Source organism: Hylobates moloch, unplaced genomic scaffold, assembly GCF_009828535.3.
Source record: "Hylobates moloch isolate HMO894 unplaced genomic scaffold, HMol_V3 SCAFFOLD_21, whole genome shotgun sequence".
Classification (NCBI taxonomy): Eukaryota; Metazoa; Chordata; class Mammalia; order Primates; family Hylobatidae; genus Hylobates; species Hylobates moloch.
This window is the reverse complement of record NW_026652296.1, coordinates 14,377,319-14,397,179: the sequence shown is the minus strand read 5'-3', so window position 1 is coordinate 14,397,179 and position 19,861 is coordinate 14,377,319. Positions and strand designations below refer to the sequence as shown.

The 19,861-nt window shown below is 44.6% G+C and overlaps 1 protein-coding gene across 10 annotated transcripts in view; it reads right to left on the bottom strand.

The window, feature by feature from the left end:
• ELMO2 (engulfment and cell motility 2) overlaps positions 1 to 19,861 on the bottom strand; it is a 66,558-nt gene that overhangs the window by 8,762 nt on the left and 37,935 nt on the right. For 4 of the 10 annotated variants that reach the window (XM_032142835.3, XM_032142836.3, XM_032142834.3 and 1 more), the window contains exons 2-13: positions 19,517 to 19,644; positions 19,161 to 19,201; positions 18,637 to 18,709; positions 18,202 to 18,252; positions 14,124 to 14,305; positions 12,400 to 12,499; positions 11,190 to 11,341; positions 8,491 to 8,569; positions 7,280 to 7,315; positions 5,330 to 5,380; positions 684 to 806; positions 256 to 390 (exon numbers count right to left, since the gene is read on the bottom strand). In XM_032142835.3, coding sequence (XP_031998726.1) covers positions 256 to 390; positions 684 to 806; positions 5,330 to 5,380; positions 7,280 to 7,315; positions 8,491 to 8,569; positions 11,190 to 11,341; positions 12,400 to 12,499; positions 14,124 to 14,305; positions 18,202 to 18,252; positions 18,637 to 18,709; positions 19,161 to 19,201; positions 19,517 to 19,594 — 1,101 coding nt within the window. In that variant the 5' untranslated portion in view covers positions 19,595 to 19,644. Of the gene's footprint in view, positions 1 to 255; positions 391 to 683; positions 807 to 1,722; positions 4,281 to 5,329; positions 5,381 to 7,279; positions 7,316 to 8,490; positions 8,570 to 11,189; positions 11,342 to 12,399; positions 12,500 to 14,123; positions 14,306 to 18,201; positions 18,253 to 18,636; positions 18,710 to 19,160; positions 19,202 to 19,516; positions 19,645 to 19,861 lie in introns of those variants that run through there. The other 6 variants (XM_032142839.3, XM_032142838.3, XM_032142841.2 and 3 more) reach the window with 5 other exon arrangements.

The window sequence follows — 19,861 nt, the reverse complement described above, 5'->3', positions numbered from 1 at the left end:
CAGGTCCCCTCTCTACCCACTCTAGCTGACCGCAACCCCCCTACAGATGGATTTGTGTCACAGGGCCAAACTTTGCACATAAACTCACAGACTCACCATCAACAAAGCAAAGCAAGCATTAAAGCTCCACCAGCTTCCTAACTGTCATCTATTCCAGGGCCACCATGGGGTTGGTTGTCAGGGCTGTCTGGGTGGGACCATTGACTTCCCATCAGGGGAGAGGGCCTATCACCGTCTATGCTCTGAGGTACTTACGGTAAATCCCAGCATTTTGTAGTCCTTTGTGTACATGGCTTTGCGTTTTTCGGTCCCACTCCCAGGGGCATTGCTAGGATCAGACTCTGCATCAAATGCAATCCTCCTCAGTTCAAATATGATGTCTCTTTGAGCCTGCGAGGTGAAACAGACAGCAGGTGAATCGGCTAACCAAGGGAGCAAGGAAAAGAAACAGTGGGTCAGGCTTTTCTGGGCCAAACTCTGGCCCCAATCAATCCCTTAGGAGGCATCACCTCTACCACAGCAGGACGGAAATGGACTTGGTTCATGGTGCAGATCATGCTAGATTTTCTAGGGCAGATGCAAACTACTTTTGCAGACAAAGACCAAGCACAGTGCCTGGCACATAGACTAAGGCTGGACCGCACCACAGCCATGAGAAAACAGCTGCCCCACTTAGCACCTACCTGGTCATTGGGGTCCATCTTGGTCATCATCCTTTCTTCCAGAAGGTTAAAGGTTAGGACTTGAAGGACATACAGCTGATGGGCCATCTCAGTTTTGATGGGGCGGTTCCCTCGGATCACATGCTAGAAAAAGCACAGGCAGGGAGCAGGGGACTGAACTGATCTCTTTTAATGAAGGGCCACATCCATGCTAAGGAAAAGGAATGTATGCTGGGAAGGGAACAGAGCTTTCCTCCCACACACGAGAACTTCATATTCTAGAAGGCGATGGAGCGTGAATGGGCTTGGTTCAGGCAGAGATGACTCACTGCAGGCCTGAAAGGCGCCATCCCTTCCTCTGCATTCCCCTGGGCAGGGGAAGCAGAGTGAAGGCAGGGGCTATACCCAACCACACCAGAAATGGGGGAGGCTACTCCATCAAGGCTATGATACAGAACATTGGGGGCTGGACCTTCTTCCAATCAGGCACTTCACAGGCCTGCTAAATGCAAAACAATAGATGGTGTGCATGGAGGCAGAGTTGTTTTTCCCTTAGAAGAATAAAATGTTTTGGATGGCTTCACCCAGCAGAGAGGCTTTGGGAAAGGCCATTTTCTTTCAATGATACTACTGAGATAGCAACACAAAGGAGGAACAGTTCACTCTCCCACCAGCTCCCTCCCACGGCCCTCTCCTTCCTTCCTTCCTCTCACTTGTCCTTTCCTCTCTCCTATCAGTCTGTCCCTGCTCCCTGTACCGCCCACACCATGTCCCTCTCCCTCCTGACTCTCCCTCCCCACTGTCTCTATGCCCCCACATTCCGCTGTCGGTTCATCACCTCCTCCTTTGTCCCTCTGATGCCCACCCCCCACTTTAGGTCCCCCGGTCCTGTCTCACGTTCTGTCTCTGTCTTTCTCTTGCATGCTATGTCTCCCTCTGTCTGTCCTAGCTGATCAACCCTTGATTACATTCCTGTCTCTCACCATCCTATTCTCACTCCCACAATATCCTGCTTCCTTTCTTGCTCCCTTGTATTTCTCACTCCCCCTGTCTCACCCACCATTATGAATCCTGTCCCTCTTGGTTCTTTCTTGTCCAAATGAGACTCTCCTCCATTTCCACATGTGCTATCACTATGTCCTTGAATTTCCCTACTCAGTAGCTCTGTCTCTAGGGCTGTGCTGTTCATTATAGCAGCCACTAGCCATATGCGGCTATTTGCATTTAAATCAGTTAAAACAAATTTAAGTTGAAAATTTGGTTCCTTAGTTGCACCAGCCACATTTTAAGTGCTTAGTAGTCACCGTGGCTAGCGGCTACAGCAATGCAGATACGGAACACTTCCATTAACAGAGTTCTACTGAATAGCAATGCTCTAGAGCGCTCTGACTTTAGAGAGGTATCTGACTCAGTATCTTTTTAAAGCTCCTTCTAACTTTGGATCAGCTCTCCCTAGAGTTTGCTCTGACTCTAGATCAATCTCTTTAGACCTGTGAGGTCCAGTCTGGTAGCCCCCAGGCCCATGAAATGTTGTTAGGCCAAACTGAGAGGTGCTGTGAGTATAAATGCATACCGGATCTTGAAGCCTTAGTAGGAAAAAAGAAAATGTAAAATGTCTTATTAATAATATTTCATATTTATTACTTGTTGAAATGGTAACGTTTTAGATATCATGGGTTGAATAAAATATATTACTGAATTTAATGTCCCTATTCCTTTTTCATGCTATGACTAAAATGTTTAAAATCATGTGCACGGTTTGGGTTCTATGTCCACTGGACGGTCCTGCTCTAGACCTCTTCCTCTACTGTGACTCCAGTACTCTCTCCTTTTTCTAGCTGTTTCTCTAGATCTACACTAATACAGCAGCCACGAGCCACATATGGATATTTAAATTTAAAATGAAATTAAAATTACAAATTAGGTCCTTAGCCACAACAGACTTATTTAAAGTACCACACATGACTAGTGGCCACCATTGTGGACAGCACTTCCATAGCACATGCTAACATGCTGGAGCTAGGCCTCTGCCTGCATCCCTCCCTCCCTCTGAATCGGTGATCATGTCCAGTCCTGTAGTCACAGGCACGCCCTCTGTCTCTTAAGCTCGAGATCGCTCTTCTTAGCTCAGTCTCACTGTTTCTTTCATCTCTCTAGCCTTAATCTCTCGTTCTCTGCTCTGTGCCCCCTGCCCCATAACTTCCCTTCCTTCCCACTTCCCCCAGTCTCTCTCATGGCCAGGGGCTCTTCCCTGCCATTGCCACTTCTTTTCCCCTCCACATCTCTTCCTTTGCCTCACACTCTGAGGCTTTTCTTCTCTACTGTTCCCTCTCTCTACCTTCCTATCTATCCTATTCCTCTCTCCTCACTCTTCTCCCTAATTTATAAAACAGCTTTTAATAGAGGTGGAAGTTAATGTGATTCTGATTTTCATTCTCTTTAATTCTCTTTCTCCAACTTAAGAAACATCGGGGCAGGAAGGTAATTAATTATCCTAGCATCAATGGCTTAAAGAAGTACAGCTCCAGTCTGATGAGTGACAGTTTGAGGTTTTACCTGAAGTCTCACTTGACTGTCAAGTATCTCAGGGTCTTAGTTCTCTGGCTTGACTCAGTGAAATCCCTGGACTTCAGTGACCATGCATTAGCCATTTCCTGCCAGGCCACTTAAGTCCTGAGTCCTGATGCTAAACTGCCTTCTATAGTGAAATCTTTACTTGTTCACAAGGTTTGTCCAGAAATGAGTTGAACTTCTAACCCAATTAAATAGTAAGTCTCAAACATAATTAAATTTCCCTCAGAAGGGCGCACTCATCCCCACACATGCAGAAGAGGGTGACCAGGACAGCTGCTCAGGAGTGTAGGTAGGAATGTGTGGGAACCTGTGTACTCCTGTCACTTGTGGGCTTGGGGCCCCTCCTGCCAGGCTGGTAGCTGAGTGTGACCAGGGAAGCAGCCAGCAGGGAGACGCTGGTTCTGCAAGGTGAAGTCTGGCAGACTCTGCATGTTTAGAGCAGCTGACTGCTCAGCTTCACAAGTGCTCAGAGCTTACTTCTTCAATCCTATCACCTCTGCATCCTGTTCTGCCAATACGAGCAAAGTCTGAGTGCCAGACACCCTGCTAAGCATGGTATGTACATTAGCTCACTTAGTCCTCATATCCAGATGAGCAAACTGAAGTCCAGAGAAGTTATGTGAAATGCTCAAGATCAAAGATTGGAAAATGGCAGACTCCAAAGTCCACGTTTAGCTTAAGTCTTAAACTTGACTTCTAATTTTTCATTTTATTCCCTTCACTGTGGTCTCCCAGGTTTCCCTTGTTTCTGACAGTTGATAAAGTTACCTCCTTTTTTGTTGAGATGGAGTTTTGCTCTTGTTGCCCAGGCTAGAGTGCAATGGCCCAGTCTCGGCTCACTGCAACCTCCGCCTCCCGGGTTTCAAGCAATTCTCCTGCCTCAGCCTCCTGAGTAGCTGGGATTACAGGCGCCTATCACCACGCCCGGCTAATTCTTGTATTTTTAGTAGAGATGAGGTTTCACCATGTTGGTCAGGCTGGTCTCGAACTCCTGACCTCAGGCAATCTGCCTGCCTCAGCCTCCCAAAGTGCTGGGATTACAGGTGTGAGCCCCAAAGTGCTGGGATTACAGGTGTGAGCCCCAAAGTGCTGGGATTACAGGTGTGAGCCACCGCCTCCGGCCAAAGTTGCCTCCTTTTAATTCAGATCCTTGGCTCTCCTCCTCCACTCCCACTGGCCCCACCTCCCAACATCAGCCCTACTCCACCCCACAGGTGGTAACAGGGATTTATACCTCTTTCCAGATCCCCCTGCCAACTCCTGCTCTGCTCTCCTCCCTCAGGCACCCCTTAGCAAACACATGTCTTTCATGTGCTCTTTCTAAAATGCAAATCTGGTTACTTCACAAGCTTAATTAAATGCCCTCAGCTGTCCTTAGGAATGAGACTAACACCTTTCCTGATCTGGTCCTTGCTACCTCTATAGCCTCCTCACCTACTTGCTCCTTGCTCTGTGCCTAATCACACACTCCTTCTGGGTTCTGGCTACCCTGACTGAAATTCCTGTTATTCCCGGTCTGCCTACTCATCCTCCAAGGCTCACCTGAAGACATTCCTCTAAAGGTTTCCAGAAACACTCTTCTTCAAGGCAGAAATCACTGCTCCTCCTCCATCCTTTCCTAGACCACAAACCCGGATCACACCCCACTATGATCACTAGTCTTTCCTACTGGGCCAGAAGGTCTTTGAGAGCAAATACACTTGCTTACTTAGTTCTGTCAGTGCCCTACACAATTCAGATTTTTAATCAGTGTCAGCTGGATGAGTTATTGTTCCCCTTTGTGCCTATTTTAACATATTCCCTCTGGATAAAAATTCTGGAGTTGCAGGGCAACAAACAGTAGAGCTGGCCTTGGTCCCTCCCTGGAGGCACTGCAATTGCTGGTGACATGGCTGCCTAGAGGCAACTCTGCTCACAGAGGATCATGGGAAAAAGCTCTTCAGTTCGAGAGGTATTTACCTATTGATAAGGTTCCTCTGTGTGTCCTCCTCACTCATTAATAATTTCAATAATAATATAATAACAATAACAGTAATAATTGCTATTAATAGTAACAAAATAGTAACAAAATACAGCGTGTTCCAGGAACTCACATTCAGGATTATAGACCGGAGATGCTTCTGTGCAAATGCATTGGCCATATCCTATGGAGGAAAATAAGCAAATATAAGGCAGGGTGGCGGCACACACCTGTGACTACTATCAAGAGGAAGGTGATGTCAAAATTCTGGGCCTTTTTTGCTTTCTTAAATTTTTTTCCTCCCAAATCAAAAGTGGGTGAATGAACGAAAATCCACTGACCATCAAATGTATTTTACACTCTGAAACATTCCCTATTTTTGTGAGTGCAAATTAATTCAAATAGGATTTCCCTTCCTAATGGCACAATCAACTCCACTGTCTTCAAAGAGAGATGAGGACTGCTTGAAGATGAGACGCTTGTGTCACAAGGACATTGCACGTGGACACAGAGCAGTGTGATGGTTTCCAAGCCACATGCATCGTGCCAGATAGACCCCACTGCTAAGGCTAGAAGGAACTCTAGTGAAGCACTGACTCCAAACAAGGAAGGGCTTTGGTCCAGCAACCCCCTCCCACCCTACAGCAGACGGCTGGGGTCTGGACGCTCTACAACAGTAAGTAGTCTAGGATTCCGTTCTAACTGGCTTAGAGAACAACGGGTCCGGTGTTTTGGGTAATTTTTTATAACAGGCTCACCTTTTTTATAATATTTGATCCCAACTTTGATAGTTATGCTTTATTTATTTAGCCCACCCAGGAAATCAAGTATCCTACATAAATGAATCTTCCAAGGAGCAAAGCTTTAAGGGTTCTCTCAGAACCATTATTTTGACTATTCTTATGCAAATCTTTTAAAGATATATACATTTCTTTATTTCTGAAGTGACTACAGTGATAATTTAATCACTGCTAAGAAGTCCGCTTCATCAAAAAGAACATCAGTGATTATTCTGTGTTGTGACACTGTGATACCCTGAGGAGCTATTGAGATGTGAAGCTATTTTCCCATAAACAAAATGGTCCCAGATTACAATGCCTTTAATTTTTCTGACAGCTTTTCATAATTCTTGTCTCCTCCTTCCAATGTCGACCATCACTTCTTACTGATGTTAATTACCATGACTTCATTTTCTAAACTGCTGCCTTCATTTAATTTTATAGAGAATCCTAAATCAGTGGGCCTGAGGGAGCTGTCACACCTCTCCTATGGAGTAGTATCTGTGAGCTCTGTGTCATTTTTCTCAGAGCTGAAAGGCCCCTCTCTCACACTTCTGGATTTCTAGCCATATTCCAAATGGCTGATGCTGCCAGGAACATTACATTTTACTTTGCATTCTCTGAATACATACTGGCTAGCAGAGGAGGACAGTGGCCTAGAAACTTCTTTGGTAACTATAGGAGGTCGACTGAGATTAAATCTTGCTGTGGACAACTCATAAAGTGGGTAATTGACAGTGGTCTGCAGCTAGAATATAAAGGTCTTAGACCAAAAGCTTCTCTGTGGTGTCAGGGGGAGGCACTTATCCCCTTTCATCTCCTCACAAAGCTGACCTCTCTAAAGCTCCCTATAACGAAGAAATTTGAGCATCCAAATTCCCTTTTGTCGATTGTCTAAACCTTTTCAGATCCCTACGGTCTAGTAAGAGTCCAAAAAGAGCATGGATACCTTTTCTCTTCCGCTAAAGCAAGTAAGAAGTGACGCATCCATGGTATTGTCTAGATCAAAGTCACAAGCTGTTTCTGAGTCTGGTCTTCCCTTTGAACCACAGACCCATGCAAAGGCAAGTTACAAAGGAAGGCTGGGGCCACACTCCCTGGGGCAGGTACCCCCTTAATTCTTTCGGTGACTCTAATCTGCAGTACTTCCCTAAGTGTCCTGACAAAGGAGATTCATAGCACACAACCCTTCCCTGGGTCTTGGCATGCCCTGAACATCTAGATCAGACCATGAGATTCTTGCCTAGCTTTGACTTCCCCACCTGTAAGAGCCGGGGCCCTTTCCACATGGCAGTGCTACTTACAGTGACAGGCAGGTCTAGAGGATTAAGGTGCTTGTCCTGCCGGCAGAAAGCAAAAGCACAGAGAGAAGCAGATGGAATGAGCTTTCAGCTTACATTCAAACAAGGACCGGGAAGGCAGATTAACAGAGCCAAGCCATCCAAGAAAGACAAGGACAGACAGAGCCACAGATGCTTCTGGTCTTCCCTCTAAAATCTACCAACAGCTGGGTACATACATGATCCCACTTGAATTTCATCTTACTGAGCCCATGAGATTGTCAGAGAACTAAAATGTCTTACTTTTAACACCACTTGGGCTTTTCTCGGAGAAATCTAGAATGTTAGTATTGGAAGGGCTGTCAGAGATCATTTAAACTGGCCCTTTCATTTTACAGAAAGAGAAACTGAGACCCAAAGAGGTTACAAACACTTGCCCAGGCAGTAGCAGGGAGAATACTTAGTCCCAGGCCCCTCGGCTCTTAGGTCAGTGCTTGTTCCACCACCCAGCTGATTCTTAGTTTCCTCATTTGTGAAACAGGGATCTTGTTTTTCCTCGGACATCTTTGTGAGGTAAACAAGGCAGATGTTGCTGCTCCCATGTGACAGGTGAGGAAACTAAGGTTCACACAGGCAGAGCTATCTGCATAATGTCACAGTTAATGAACTGGGGAAGGAAGATGTTTAGAATCTGCATCAGAGAACCTTTAAACATAAAAACTTAGTGCGAAGTCCCATTCATATTGGACCCCTTGGACTCAGGGTACCCACAGGGTCTCCTCTTCCTTATTCCTGATTCTGTAACCCAGGAGTTGGCAAACTATGGCCATATTAGGCTTGTTGCCTATTTTTGTAAATAAGATTTTATTGGAAGACAGCCATACTCATTCATTTACCTACTGGCTGAGGCTGCTTTTGGCTACAATGGCAAGGTTGAGTAGCTATCACATAGACCATATGGCCCATAAAGTCAAACATATTTATTCTCTGGCCCTTTAGAGGAAAAAGTTTGAAGGGCCCTGCTCTCATCTAAGACCGAGCTGGTTTCCCTTCATAGTTCTTCCCTGGGTCTTCCTTAGCAAAGCCACCCTGCTGGGCTCCAGACCAGACAGCTAGGAGGAAGAACTCTTGGGAAAATGGCTGGATTTGTGCTCTCTGCACACAGCAAAGAGTGCATGGGGTGAGAATTCTCTCAGAAGAGCCCAGATGAAAAATGTGAAAAGGCAGCCACAGACCTGTCGTTTGTCCTCAGGAGCCTTCAGAAAAAGTGCATTAATCAGTGCAATGGCGTAGGTCTGAATCTCCTGGTTGGACCTGTGTCAATGGAGAAAGAAGGCAGAGGGAGATTAGAAGACTGAACAGCAAGATGATGCTTAGAAATGGTTTAAAACAATCACTCACAGATTATAAGCAAATAATGATTTGGAGCTCAGTCTCAAAAGCATTCAAAGTGGGCATGCTCTTGACCCAGCAATTTCACTAATAGGAATTTATCCTAAACAGTAATCAGAGAGCTATGCAAGAGTTACTGACAAGGTGCTTCATTAAAGTACTATTTAAAAAAGAATGGAAAGTAATCCAAATGGTCACATTAGCCAACTGTTTATACATATGAGAATCTTAAGTAGTTATTAAAAGTCATGTTTTAGGGTAAAGATTCTTAACCTGGGATTCAGGGATGGGCTTAGAGTATTTGTGAACCCCAGGAATGATACAGAAATTATTCTATGTAGTTTGCTAAGTGGTATTTTTTCCAAACTGGTGAGAGTATATACTTGTTACCAGATTTTCAAAGGTGTCTAGGTTGCAAAATAGCCTTAGCACTACCCTTTTAGAAAAATCTTTGACATGGAGAAATGTTCAAGATGTATTATTCAGTTAAAAAAAATCAAGGTACACATAGTATATATAATGAGATCCCGATTTTGTTAAAAATATGCATAAAAATACTGAAGGGACATTCTATTTAATGTTTAACAGTGGGTATGTCTGGAGGTGAGATGATGGGCAAATAATTTACTTTTTGGGTTTTTCTGTATTTTTAAAGTCTTTGACTATAAACTTATTATGAACAAACAAAATAACTACAATCATTCTCTGGAATCTTACAATCCTGGTACTTGGCATCTCCACCTGCCATGTCTTGGGTGCATTCTGTGGCTGTCTTTCCAGAGGGTCTGATGGGCTTCCTGGTTAGTCACATGGTACCCAGGGAGTCTAACAGAAGGCACTAAGTGTCCCTCAGCCCAAATAGGAAAGCATATAAGTTCTGGTGACAGCTGTGGACTGAAAGTATTGGCTCCTATGAAATGCCATGTTCCCCTATCATCCCTAGGGAGGCAACTGGGGCCACTCCGAATTCAGAGACAAAAAAAACCCAGAGAGGTAGATGTGAGGTTACAGGAAAATCAGAATTCTCTATCTGAAGTTTATAATGTCCCTCTCACCTTAATCAACCTTGGTGGCTCGCTGGGTATGAAAGCTGAGAATAGACCAGGCATGGTGACTCACACCGGTAGTCCCAGCTACTCAGGAGGCTGGGGTGGGAGGACTGCTTGAGCCCAACAGTTTGAGACCAGCCTGGACAACACAGCGAGACCCTGTCTCTACAAAAATAAAAAAAAAAAAACTAGCCAGGTGTGATGGAGTGTGCCTGTGATTCCAGCTACTCAGGAGGCTGAGATGGGGAGGATTGCTTGAGCCTGCAGTGAGTTATGATCATGCCACTGTGCTCCAGCCTGGGCAGCAGAGTGAGACCCTGTCTCAAAAAAGAAAAGCAAAGAAAGCTGAGGCTGAAAATTCCTTAAAAGTGACAAGGAGAAATCAGAATTGCAAAGAAATAATTGTGCTTTCTTTTTACTTGGATTAGTGGGGAAAAACAAGTTGGGAGCATAGCTGAGTGAAGACAGGGCCACTATAAACTCCCAAATCTGGGAGCTATGACTTCCCCTCGAACTGGTGGGGGATTCAGGCAACATTCTGACAATGTCTAAAAAGACAGAAGTGAACAACAGTCAGAAGAGAATCAACAGGAGTGCCACCGCTGTTTTGCAAAGTCCATCTTCCTTACATGGTGTAGGTTGGCTGGAAGTGAAGTAAAAACAACGGAGACGGGAAAAACATTGCTCCAATGGGTTCATTTGTCATATGGTCTCAGTATCTGGTAAAATGTTTTAGGATGTGATAAGAGTCTTAACAAACAAACAAAGGAAAGAAACTCCTGAATTTACTGAATACCTAACCCAGGTTGGCCACTATGCTGGACCTTTTTAAAATCTCCTTTGATCCTCACAGTGTGAGAGGTAAAGATGATTAACCTGTTCTAGAGATGAAGAAACTGAGGCCAGAAGAGACTAGGTTACTTGCTGATGGCAGAGACCTAGTATGCAGAAGAGCCTGGATTTGAACTGATATTCCAAACTCACACCTGTGTGATATTTCTTACAAATCACCCACAGTGCATCGTCGGTTCAGTGAGCATTCATTCAACAAGTACTAATTGAGCCTCTACTTAAATCAAAACGGGATACAACAATGATTGGTCTCTGTTTCCAGGGGGCTCTTTATTCAAAATGAGCAACAGATAATAAAAATCCAGTATTTTATACAATTATCATAGGTACAGAGACTACTGGGCCCATGTGAGAAAGCATCTAATTTTGCCTGGTACCACCCTGGTATGGGAAGACTGGGAAAATCTTCATTTTAACCTAAGGGGCAGACAGAGTTACAGAGGATTTTAGGCAGAAGCATGACATGATCAAGTCTGAATGATGGGAGAAATTCTGGCAGGAGTGTGGAAGAGGTGATGAATGAAGAAGCCAACCAGCAGCTTGGAATATAAGCAAAGCAGAGTAGGATTGGAAGACTTAAAATAAGAGGAGAAAAGAGGACAGACAAGTGAAGGGAGGGAGGTATAGGGTCTTTTACTCACACCTGGAGGTGTGAGATGAGCTGTCCCACGGTGATTTCCTCGGCTATCTTCTGGTACAGACTCTGGCTGTTCAAGACCATGCTCTCCAGGATGGCCAGGGACCTCTGAAGGATTGACACGTCCACCATGGGCTGGCTCACATACCCTGCAATCTAGACCCAGAGATGGCATATCAATTGAGAAGCTCAGGGCCCAAGAAAGATAGAAGCTTAGCATCTGATGCTAGCCCTTGAAGCTCTCTCTGCTTCACATTTGGGCAGCTGTTGCTAGGTGGATAGTGGTATCTGGTTTATGGCTACCCTGGCCAATGTGCCAGGGATTCCCTTGGCATGGATACCTTAATCTCAGATTATAGTATCCACTTGTGTTTCCTCAAAATCTAAAAGCTTAATTCTTTTTATCAAAATAAGGGTTCCAGTTTGAGAAAGTGGGGTATAAAAAAGCAGAGGATTTTACCGATACTAGGATCTCATTTTATCTCCACGTACCTCCCCTGACACACACTCCCCCTAAACACACTTAGACTTTGAGAGGTAGAAAGGACCTTGAAGCCTTTTACTCTAATCCTTCTTCTCAGTCCTCATTATAATATCCTTGACACATGGTCATTTCACTTGTGCCCAGTGTCGGGGAGTCCCAATGTCCTAAGCCAATGATAGCTGAAGTTCTAGGGTAGCAGATAGAATATTATTCATTGGTTTTAGTTCAGTTTTCTAAATTGACACTGCTCCTTTGTGTAAAAGAAAGGAGGGTAAAACCAGAAGTACCCTCTCCTACCCACTGAACTTAGTCTGAAAATCCAAACAGGCTACCTTGCAGATTTGTAAATAGAAGGCAAATTTACAAATGAAATGCACATTTTTTTTTTTTATATACAAAGAGAGGAGAGAGCTCAGGAAGTCGGTCAAAAGACTCAGGGCTAGTACTGGTTGACTGGCTGGCTTTATCCCCAGTCTCACTGACAATCTAATTCTACTTTGATCATATTTAGTTCTGACGGTCCAGTTCCATCTCAGTGCAGGCCCTGAGAATATAACAAAATGCAAATCTTTCAGAAGCCACAGAAGACCAGAGCTTGAGGATGAAAAATCTGGCCCTAGGGAATATAAAGCTGATCTCACCAGAATGGCGATATTGCCTGTATCTCCCCTTAAGCCCTGTGAACTGGCAGCTGAGGGAGGAGAGAAAGACAGAATGTTGGAAGCCTCACCTGCTTAATAAAGGTGATTGAAACCATGTCCCAGGAGACAATGCCATGGTCCATGAGCTCTAGGAAGGCAGTCAGGGTGAATGCCAGCATCTCACTGTAGCTGAGACATGTGCAACACACACACAAAATAGACAAAGATTCAGATCGGGAAACACAGGTGTGAGGGCAGCCACAAAAAAGATGAATTTCAATGTGAACACCCATGGGAAATCAGTCGATGCAACTGTAACTGTGAGTGCCTGTGTGCACACCTAGCCAGTGTAGAGCAGATTCAGCCCAGGTATCTATTGCTGCCAAAAAAAAAAAAAAAAAATGCTGCTGGGTAATTAGATCTTCCTTCTCCATATGCTTCATCCCAGGGACACAGAATCACTTATCTATTTCCCAAGACCAAAGAAGACATTGGACTTTTGTCAAACTCCAACACCTGTTGGGGGAACCTAAGGAAGCGTAAGTGCCATGTTAACCTTTGGGCCAAGAGGCAGTAGAGTGCAAGAGATGGGTTCAGTTCCTGTCCACCTTACTAACCAAGCAAATTTTATCTTTTCAAAATTCAATTTCTTCCTCTGTAAAATCAAGTTAGTCTCACAGCGTTAACCTCACAGGGTTGTGGAGAGGGCAAGATGATGACGTATGCAAAGCTCTTATTCTAGTGCTGGTAGAGAATAAGGATTAAAATGTTTTCTCTTTTTTCTCTTCTCCTTATACATTTAATCCTTTATACATCTGTACAGTGCTCTAGAATTAACAGATGATATTCCTATTTACAAAGCATGTTCAGACACATTCTCATTAACAATACTTTTCACAATAATACTGCAAGGTAGCTATTATTATCCTCAGGTTAAAGGGAGTGAAACTAAGGCCAGTCTAACCCTGCACCCTTGGGAGACTGTAGCACTATCAGTGCTGATGGCAGCTGAAGGCTTTAGGACTTCAGTACAGCTGGAAGATCCAATATGTAAAACAAGTATCTATGATTAGTTACTTGATTTGGCTGACAATTTCAATAGTGGATCTATGGGCTGAGAAGATTTCTGACTCCCTCTTTGGCAGGTTAGGCTCCAAGCACCTGTTTACTGACTGCTGCTCACAAGACACAGCTGCCCACCACATGCATGTCAACTCTGGGGTATGATGAAGATGCTTGTGGTTATCACAAAGTTCTGGTCTCCTCCTCCCTGTGCAAAAGTGTGGCAGGGAGATGGTGAATGGGTAGGTTGAAACCTGTGGTAAACACAAAGGAAGGCGTGTGTGTGTGTGTGTGTGTGTGTGTGTGTGTGTGTGTGTGTGTGTGTATGTATGTATGGGGTGGGAGGTGACTGGAGAGGGAGGAGCAGGGGATGATTAGACAGACACTTGGGAGATATTGGACCATCTGCTCACTAACCCTCATCAGATCAAGCATTTCCAGCAATTAACAGGTCTGTCACGAAGTGACCACTCTCGTCCTGACTTCTCTAGCCCCTATTTTCACTGCTCACTTGGCACAGTACTGTTTTGTACTATTATTTAATTTGTGAGAACCCAAATAGACTACACGATTTAGAACCACCATATGGAATTGTATCTCTCGGTATGGACTCTAGCGCTTGGCACACTGCTCTGCACACAGGTGATATTCAATAAACTCCTTATTTGACTCAAGGGAAATGAGACTAGGATGCCCTGTGGGATGTAGTAAATCGTCGAAGTCCTTGGAACCAGACCTTAGTCATACTCACTGGGACAAGAGCTTGGTTCCACTTTCCACGAGCCTTGTCAGCACAATGATGCCATCCATGTTGATGAACTCAGTAGCGAAAGTCACGTCGGCAGAGAGCTTGGCCAGCTCCTTCATAGCATCCAGCCGGGTCTCCATGTTGGATGACTGGGTCCTCTCCATCAGCTGGCGTGCAGCCCGGGACTAGGAGGCCAGGGACAAGATATGTGCCATCTGCTCCTTGGAGCCGGTTACTACTCTGTGGATAGCTCACAGGGGCCCTTCTGTGGACATCCAAACCTGAGGCAGAACTAGTTTTTTCACACTGCTTAGGAGTTGCTAAATAAATGTTTGTGGAATCAATCAGGGAGTTATTAGTATGCCAAAACCAATCTGTAGTTATCTGCATCTTTTCTGTACCACTTTGGTCTACGGATTTAAAAAATTCCTACCAAGGGAATACTGGAGGCATCTGGGAGGCCCACTAATGATGGTAAGTCACAGAGAAACAGATACTGGTTTAATAGAGGAAGGTTTTCTATTAAAGCTGTCTGGCTGGGTGCAGTGGCTCATGCCTGTAATCCCAAGGCTTTGAAAGGCCAAGGCAGGATTGCTTGAGGCCAGGAGTCAGACACCAGCCTGGGCAACAGAGTGACACCCTGTCTCCACAAAAAAATTTTTAAAATGAGCCAGGTGTGGTGGTGCACACCTGTAGTCCTAGCTACTCATGAGGCTGAGGTGGGAAGACTGCTTGAGCCCAGGAATTCAAGGTTGCAGTGAGCTAGGACTGCACCACTGCACTGCAGCCTGGGTAACAGAGCAAGACTCTCTCAAAAATAAAAAATAAAATAAAATTGGCCAGGCACAGTGGCTTACACCTGTAATCCCAGCACTTTGGGAGGCCGTGGCAGGCAGATCACGAGGTCAGGAGTTCGAGACCAACCTGACTAACATGATGAAACCCCGTCTCTACTAAAAACGCAAAAATTAGCTGGGCATGGTGGCATGCGCCTGTAATCTCAGCTACTCAGGAGGCTGAGGCAGGAAAATTGCTTGAACCCAGGAGGCGGAGGCTGCAGTGAGCCAAGATCATGCCACTGCACTCCAACCTGGACAACAGAGTGAGACGTCATCTCAAAAAATAAATAAATAAATAAATAAATAAATAAATAAATAAATAAAATCAATAAAATAAAATATAATAAAATTTATAAAACTGTTAGACAGCAGAAGAGGTTTCTCTTGAGGTATTAAGCTCCCTGTCACCAGAAGCAATCAAGGAGAATCTGGACAACCATCTGTCAGAGACGCTGTAGAAGGGATTCTTGCATTGGGTGAAGAATTTAATCTGATGTCCTCTAAGGTCCCTTTTAATCCTAAAATGTGAAAAGCCTGGCAATTTTTTAAAAACTTCTCTCAAAATCCATATGATTGTTCCTCAAAGCGATAGTTTTGGGGAAACTTTAAGAACATCAAGGAGCCAGAAACAATTTCCCAGTTGTTTTTTGAAAATGAAGGCTGGTGAGGACAAAACCTCCTCCTAGCACATGAACTTTTCCTAGCAGGATGCCTGCCACCTTTTCTGCAAGCTGCGGCTAAAATCCCTCCTCTAGCATTCACTGGGCTTTCCTTCTGCTGAGCTTGTTTATACATAGTGCCTCACAATTTATTGTTTCATCATTCTCTGTTTTTTGGGTGTTAATTTAATGTTCTCCACTAGAAAGCAAGAGACTTAAGAGCAAAAACACTCCTGTCTTCTTTCCTTTTTCTCAGTGTTAAGCAAGTGACTGGAGCCCAATTCCTGCTGCCGCCAAGGAGTCAGGCCTGCTGACCCTCTCCCCTTTGCCTCTCCTCTTTTACTATTACAAAGCTGGCCCTTCAAAGCACAGTGCTCTCTGCAATACAGAAGCCCTCAATATCTCTACAGTGGAGAAAATGTGCGCCACGGGAAAAGGTCATAGCATAGAACAATCTGAAGAGCACTGGTCTGCATCCCACTTAGAAACCTCCAACTCCAAATGTCAATTTTCCTCCTGAGACAGCATTTCTGGGCTGCTGCCTCCCGCTCCAGAGAGATGTGCTTCTGGGAAAGTCAACTACACTGTGCAAGAGGTCTGTGAAATGTGTCGGCACTTCCATAAAAGTGAGCAACTCCCAGGCTGTCGTATTAAATTACCAGAGCTTAGGAGGGAAGAATGAAGTTCTTAAGATGAGAAGAGTTCAGGAGAAGAGGGGGAGGCAGAACAACATGATGGGAGGAATATGGGCCTAGAGTCAGACAGACCTGGGTCTGAGAGCGGGCTTGGCTACTTTATTAGCTGTGTGACAAGTGGCAAGTAATTTAACCTCTCTAAGCCTCAGTTTCCTTGCCTACAGAATGGGGCTATCAAGAGTACCTATCTCATGGGATGTCTGTAAAGATTAGATGATTTAATTACACAAAATATTTAGCAAAATACAGGCATTCAGTAAACATTGGCTGATATCACTTCATACCTCCCCTCCTCTCAGATGAACCAGTCTCTCTCTGCACCAAGAAAAGAGGTGCCATCATGCCCTTAATTTTCTAGCTGCCCTTCTACAAATGTAACCAAAGGTGCAACCATATTGGCTGTCTTCCTCATGGGCCTAGCAGTCAAAGTGATTCCCTCTACCTGGGCTTTGAGTCTTTCCTCTCCTGGTCCACTAAGGTCCTGTTCTATTGATTACCTGCTTTCCTGCACCTTCAACCTTCCTCTCTTCCATCTGAACACATTCTTAAGGGCACATAAAAAACTGCAACAGAAACAGCCACCACGAAGGGTGAGAAAGGTGGGGAACTGGGCAGATGGGGACAGGAGTTGCGGGGAGACCTTAGGCTACATCTCTGTGAAAATTTTTGATTTATGAAACACATGAATGCTTTACCTGCTTTTAAAAAGCACATCTCTTTGACTCCACGTCCCCTTCGCGTTATCACCGTCTCTGTGTTTTCTTTTAAAACCAAGCTTCTTGATACAGCAGTAGACTCAAAGTCCTTACTGTTTTACCTTTCTTTTACTTGACCCACTTCAGTCTGGCCACCTGACCTCCCCACCATAACTTTTTTATGAGTATCACCAGTGTCCTCTAACCTCCCAAGTCATTAGATGGCTTTTCTGCTCTCAGTTTACTAAATCTCTCTGCTTATTAAAAATTGCAGACCAAACTTTCCTCAGTCCTGACACTCTCCCTGTCCAAAACTCCTCAGTCACTTCACATTCTTGGTGTTCTTTCTACCCTTCTCGTTGCGTCCTTAGTGACCTTTAAGGGCTGCTCTTGCAGAAACCAGGGTCATCCTCCATTCTCCCCTTTCCTTCCACACCAGCATATCACCATACTCATAAAGCTTACCTCCTAGATACTCTTCATATCCATCCTTTCATCTCCATTACCATTTGTCTTCACTGGGCTGTTAACATTCCTTGTTAGCCTCTTCAAAGGTTCCTACTACCACCAACCTTCTTCTTAAGGCCCATCTTCCACATGGTCACTAAAGTGATCTTTCTAAAACTTAAAATCTAAACATAACGTATCTTCCTGCTTAAAATTCTTCAATGTCAGAGTTGAAACCTATGAGTAGGCCATCAAGAAACCTTGAATATCTGGCTTCTCAATGACTGCTACAAGCCTCCAGCCATCCAGCACTCCTGCTTTTCCCAAACACAGCATACCTCTGTGCCTTGGCATATGCTGATTTCTCTGATTGGAATACTTTTCCTTTTCTTATTTCTCTAGCTAATTCTTGCTCATCCTTTTAACATCTGAGCTAAGTGATCCCTTCTCTGGCAAGACTTTCTGGAAATCTCCAGGCTGAGTTAGATGGTCCCCTTTGTGAGTTCCCACAGCTCCCTAAGCCACTTTCTCTCAAGACCCTTGAGACAGGCCTTCTATTGCATTTGTTTACTCCCCACTAGGTGGTGAGAACCAAGCAGACTTATTTTCCTGTACTATTTCCTGATACAAAAAGACTGACTTTCTTATCTCCAGAGTCCTTATTTCTAGAACAGAGCCTGGCCCGTGGTAGCTGCTCATATTTGTTTGTGACATGAATAAACTCCTAAGGAAGGAAGAATACCTACCGGGGAGATAGCCAGTTGTAAGATTGTCCCATTCTTAATGTCACTGCGAGTCTGGGTAGTGAAAAACAAACAAAAATGTAACTAAGATAAAATGTTAAAGTGGTACAAGCAAGTTGAATCAACAATAATGTTTTGTCTTTTTTACAGTAGATGTAACTGAGGCTCTTCAGTTGGGCCCTCTTCTCCTGCTTATTCCTTGACAAAGAGCTTCTAAGATCCTCTTCTAGCACCCTGGGCACTCAGGAAGTAAAAGCCACCTTTTTCTAGCCACTAGGGAAGAACAAGGGCTGGTGTTTCCCGGTCTGTCCAGAGAATGACTCTTTACCCAACACATGGAAGCTACCTGGATGCTGAGTGAAGATAAATAGTGCTGTCTCCTTGGGTCGTTTACTTCCAAGCAAGGCCCATATTGATTTTGCCTCTCCCTGTACTAACCTGTTCAGTGATGTACAGCTGAGGACCATCTGCGTAACGGAGGGTATAATACTCTGGGTTTGGCAACGACCACCTATGCAAGAGAAAAACAGTATATCCCACTTGGCCACTCTCTTGTCCAGAAGCTGCTCATAAGTAATTTTCAATAGAGTTGCTCAAGGGATTGGGTGGCCTATTTGGAATACAGCGGAAAAAAACAAAGCTTTAGGTTGTCATGTTGAAAAAATCATGGCCTCAGCCTTTTGTAAAGATGAGCACCACAAAAGGAGGTGCGCAGAACTGAGGAGGGGTCTCAGATCCTACCTCAATAGGGCAATGCTAGACTTTAAGGAAAAAATTAAGAAGTATAAACGTCTTAGGGGTATGGTTGTCAACTGTACTTCCTTCGCAAGACAATGATTCCCAAGACCCCCACGCTGAGGACCTGCCTAACTGGAGATCCTTCCCACAACTCCCCTCAAGGTGTGGCAGTGCTCTTTCAGTCAGAGCTGCCACTGTTGAAAACGAGGTCCGTTTCAACCTACCCATCACAAACTTCCTTGATAATGGATGCCAGGGGCCGTTTCTGAAAGAGAGAGAGAGAAAGCCTTCAACAGCAGCAATATCCTACTCATGCCAAGGTTCTGACAAGAGGGCTGCCAAGCAGGGTCAAGCTGGGGCATGAGAATGAACTTCTTTCCTAATAACTTTTGTTGAAGAGGAAGCCTCTCCCAAGCCATGGTGACCGACCTTCCCTAGGGTGGGCCAGGCCCAAAGCTTAGCCTTCCTGTTGCTGGTTCTTACTCTTGATGCCGGTGGTCCCCATCCCTCAAGATGTCCTCTGCCATGCACTCCCCAGGTGCCTTTCCTTGAACCACTGCTTCTCACTTCAGGAGCATACCTGGTCGATTTCAAGGAGCTGGGCATTAGCACCTGGCCACTCAATGGCCACTTTGACAATGTCTGACGGTGGTGGCATCTTTCCCAATGGGCTCTAATTCTGCGAGACAAAAACACAGACACGGCTGCCTGGGGAGAAAGAATCAGAAAGGTGGAAAAAGAGTATTTCTTCATTTTTCACTCTTGTTACATGTTCTCAAGAGTCTGAAGACAGACACTGCATAAAGTAACACAAGAAACTACTTGGTTTGAATTTTTCTAGATCATACCACAACCTCTGCTTGGGGTTTTGTCTATTGAGATTAAATCAGCAAGAAGAAATGGGACAAACTATCTATCATCCATA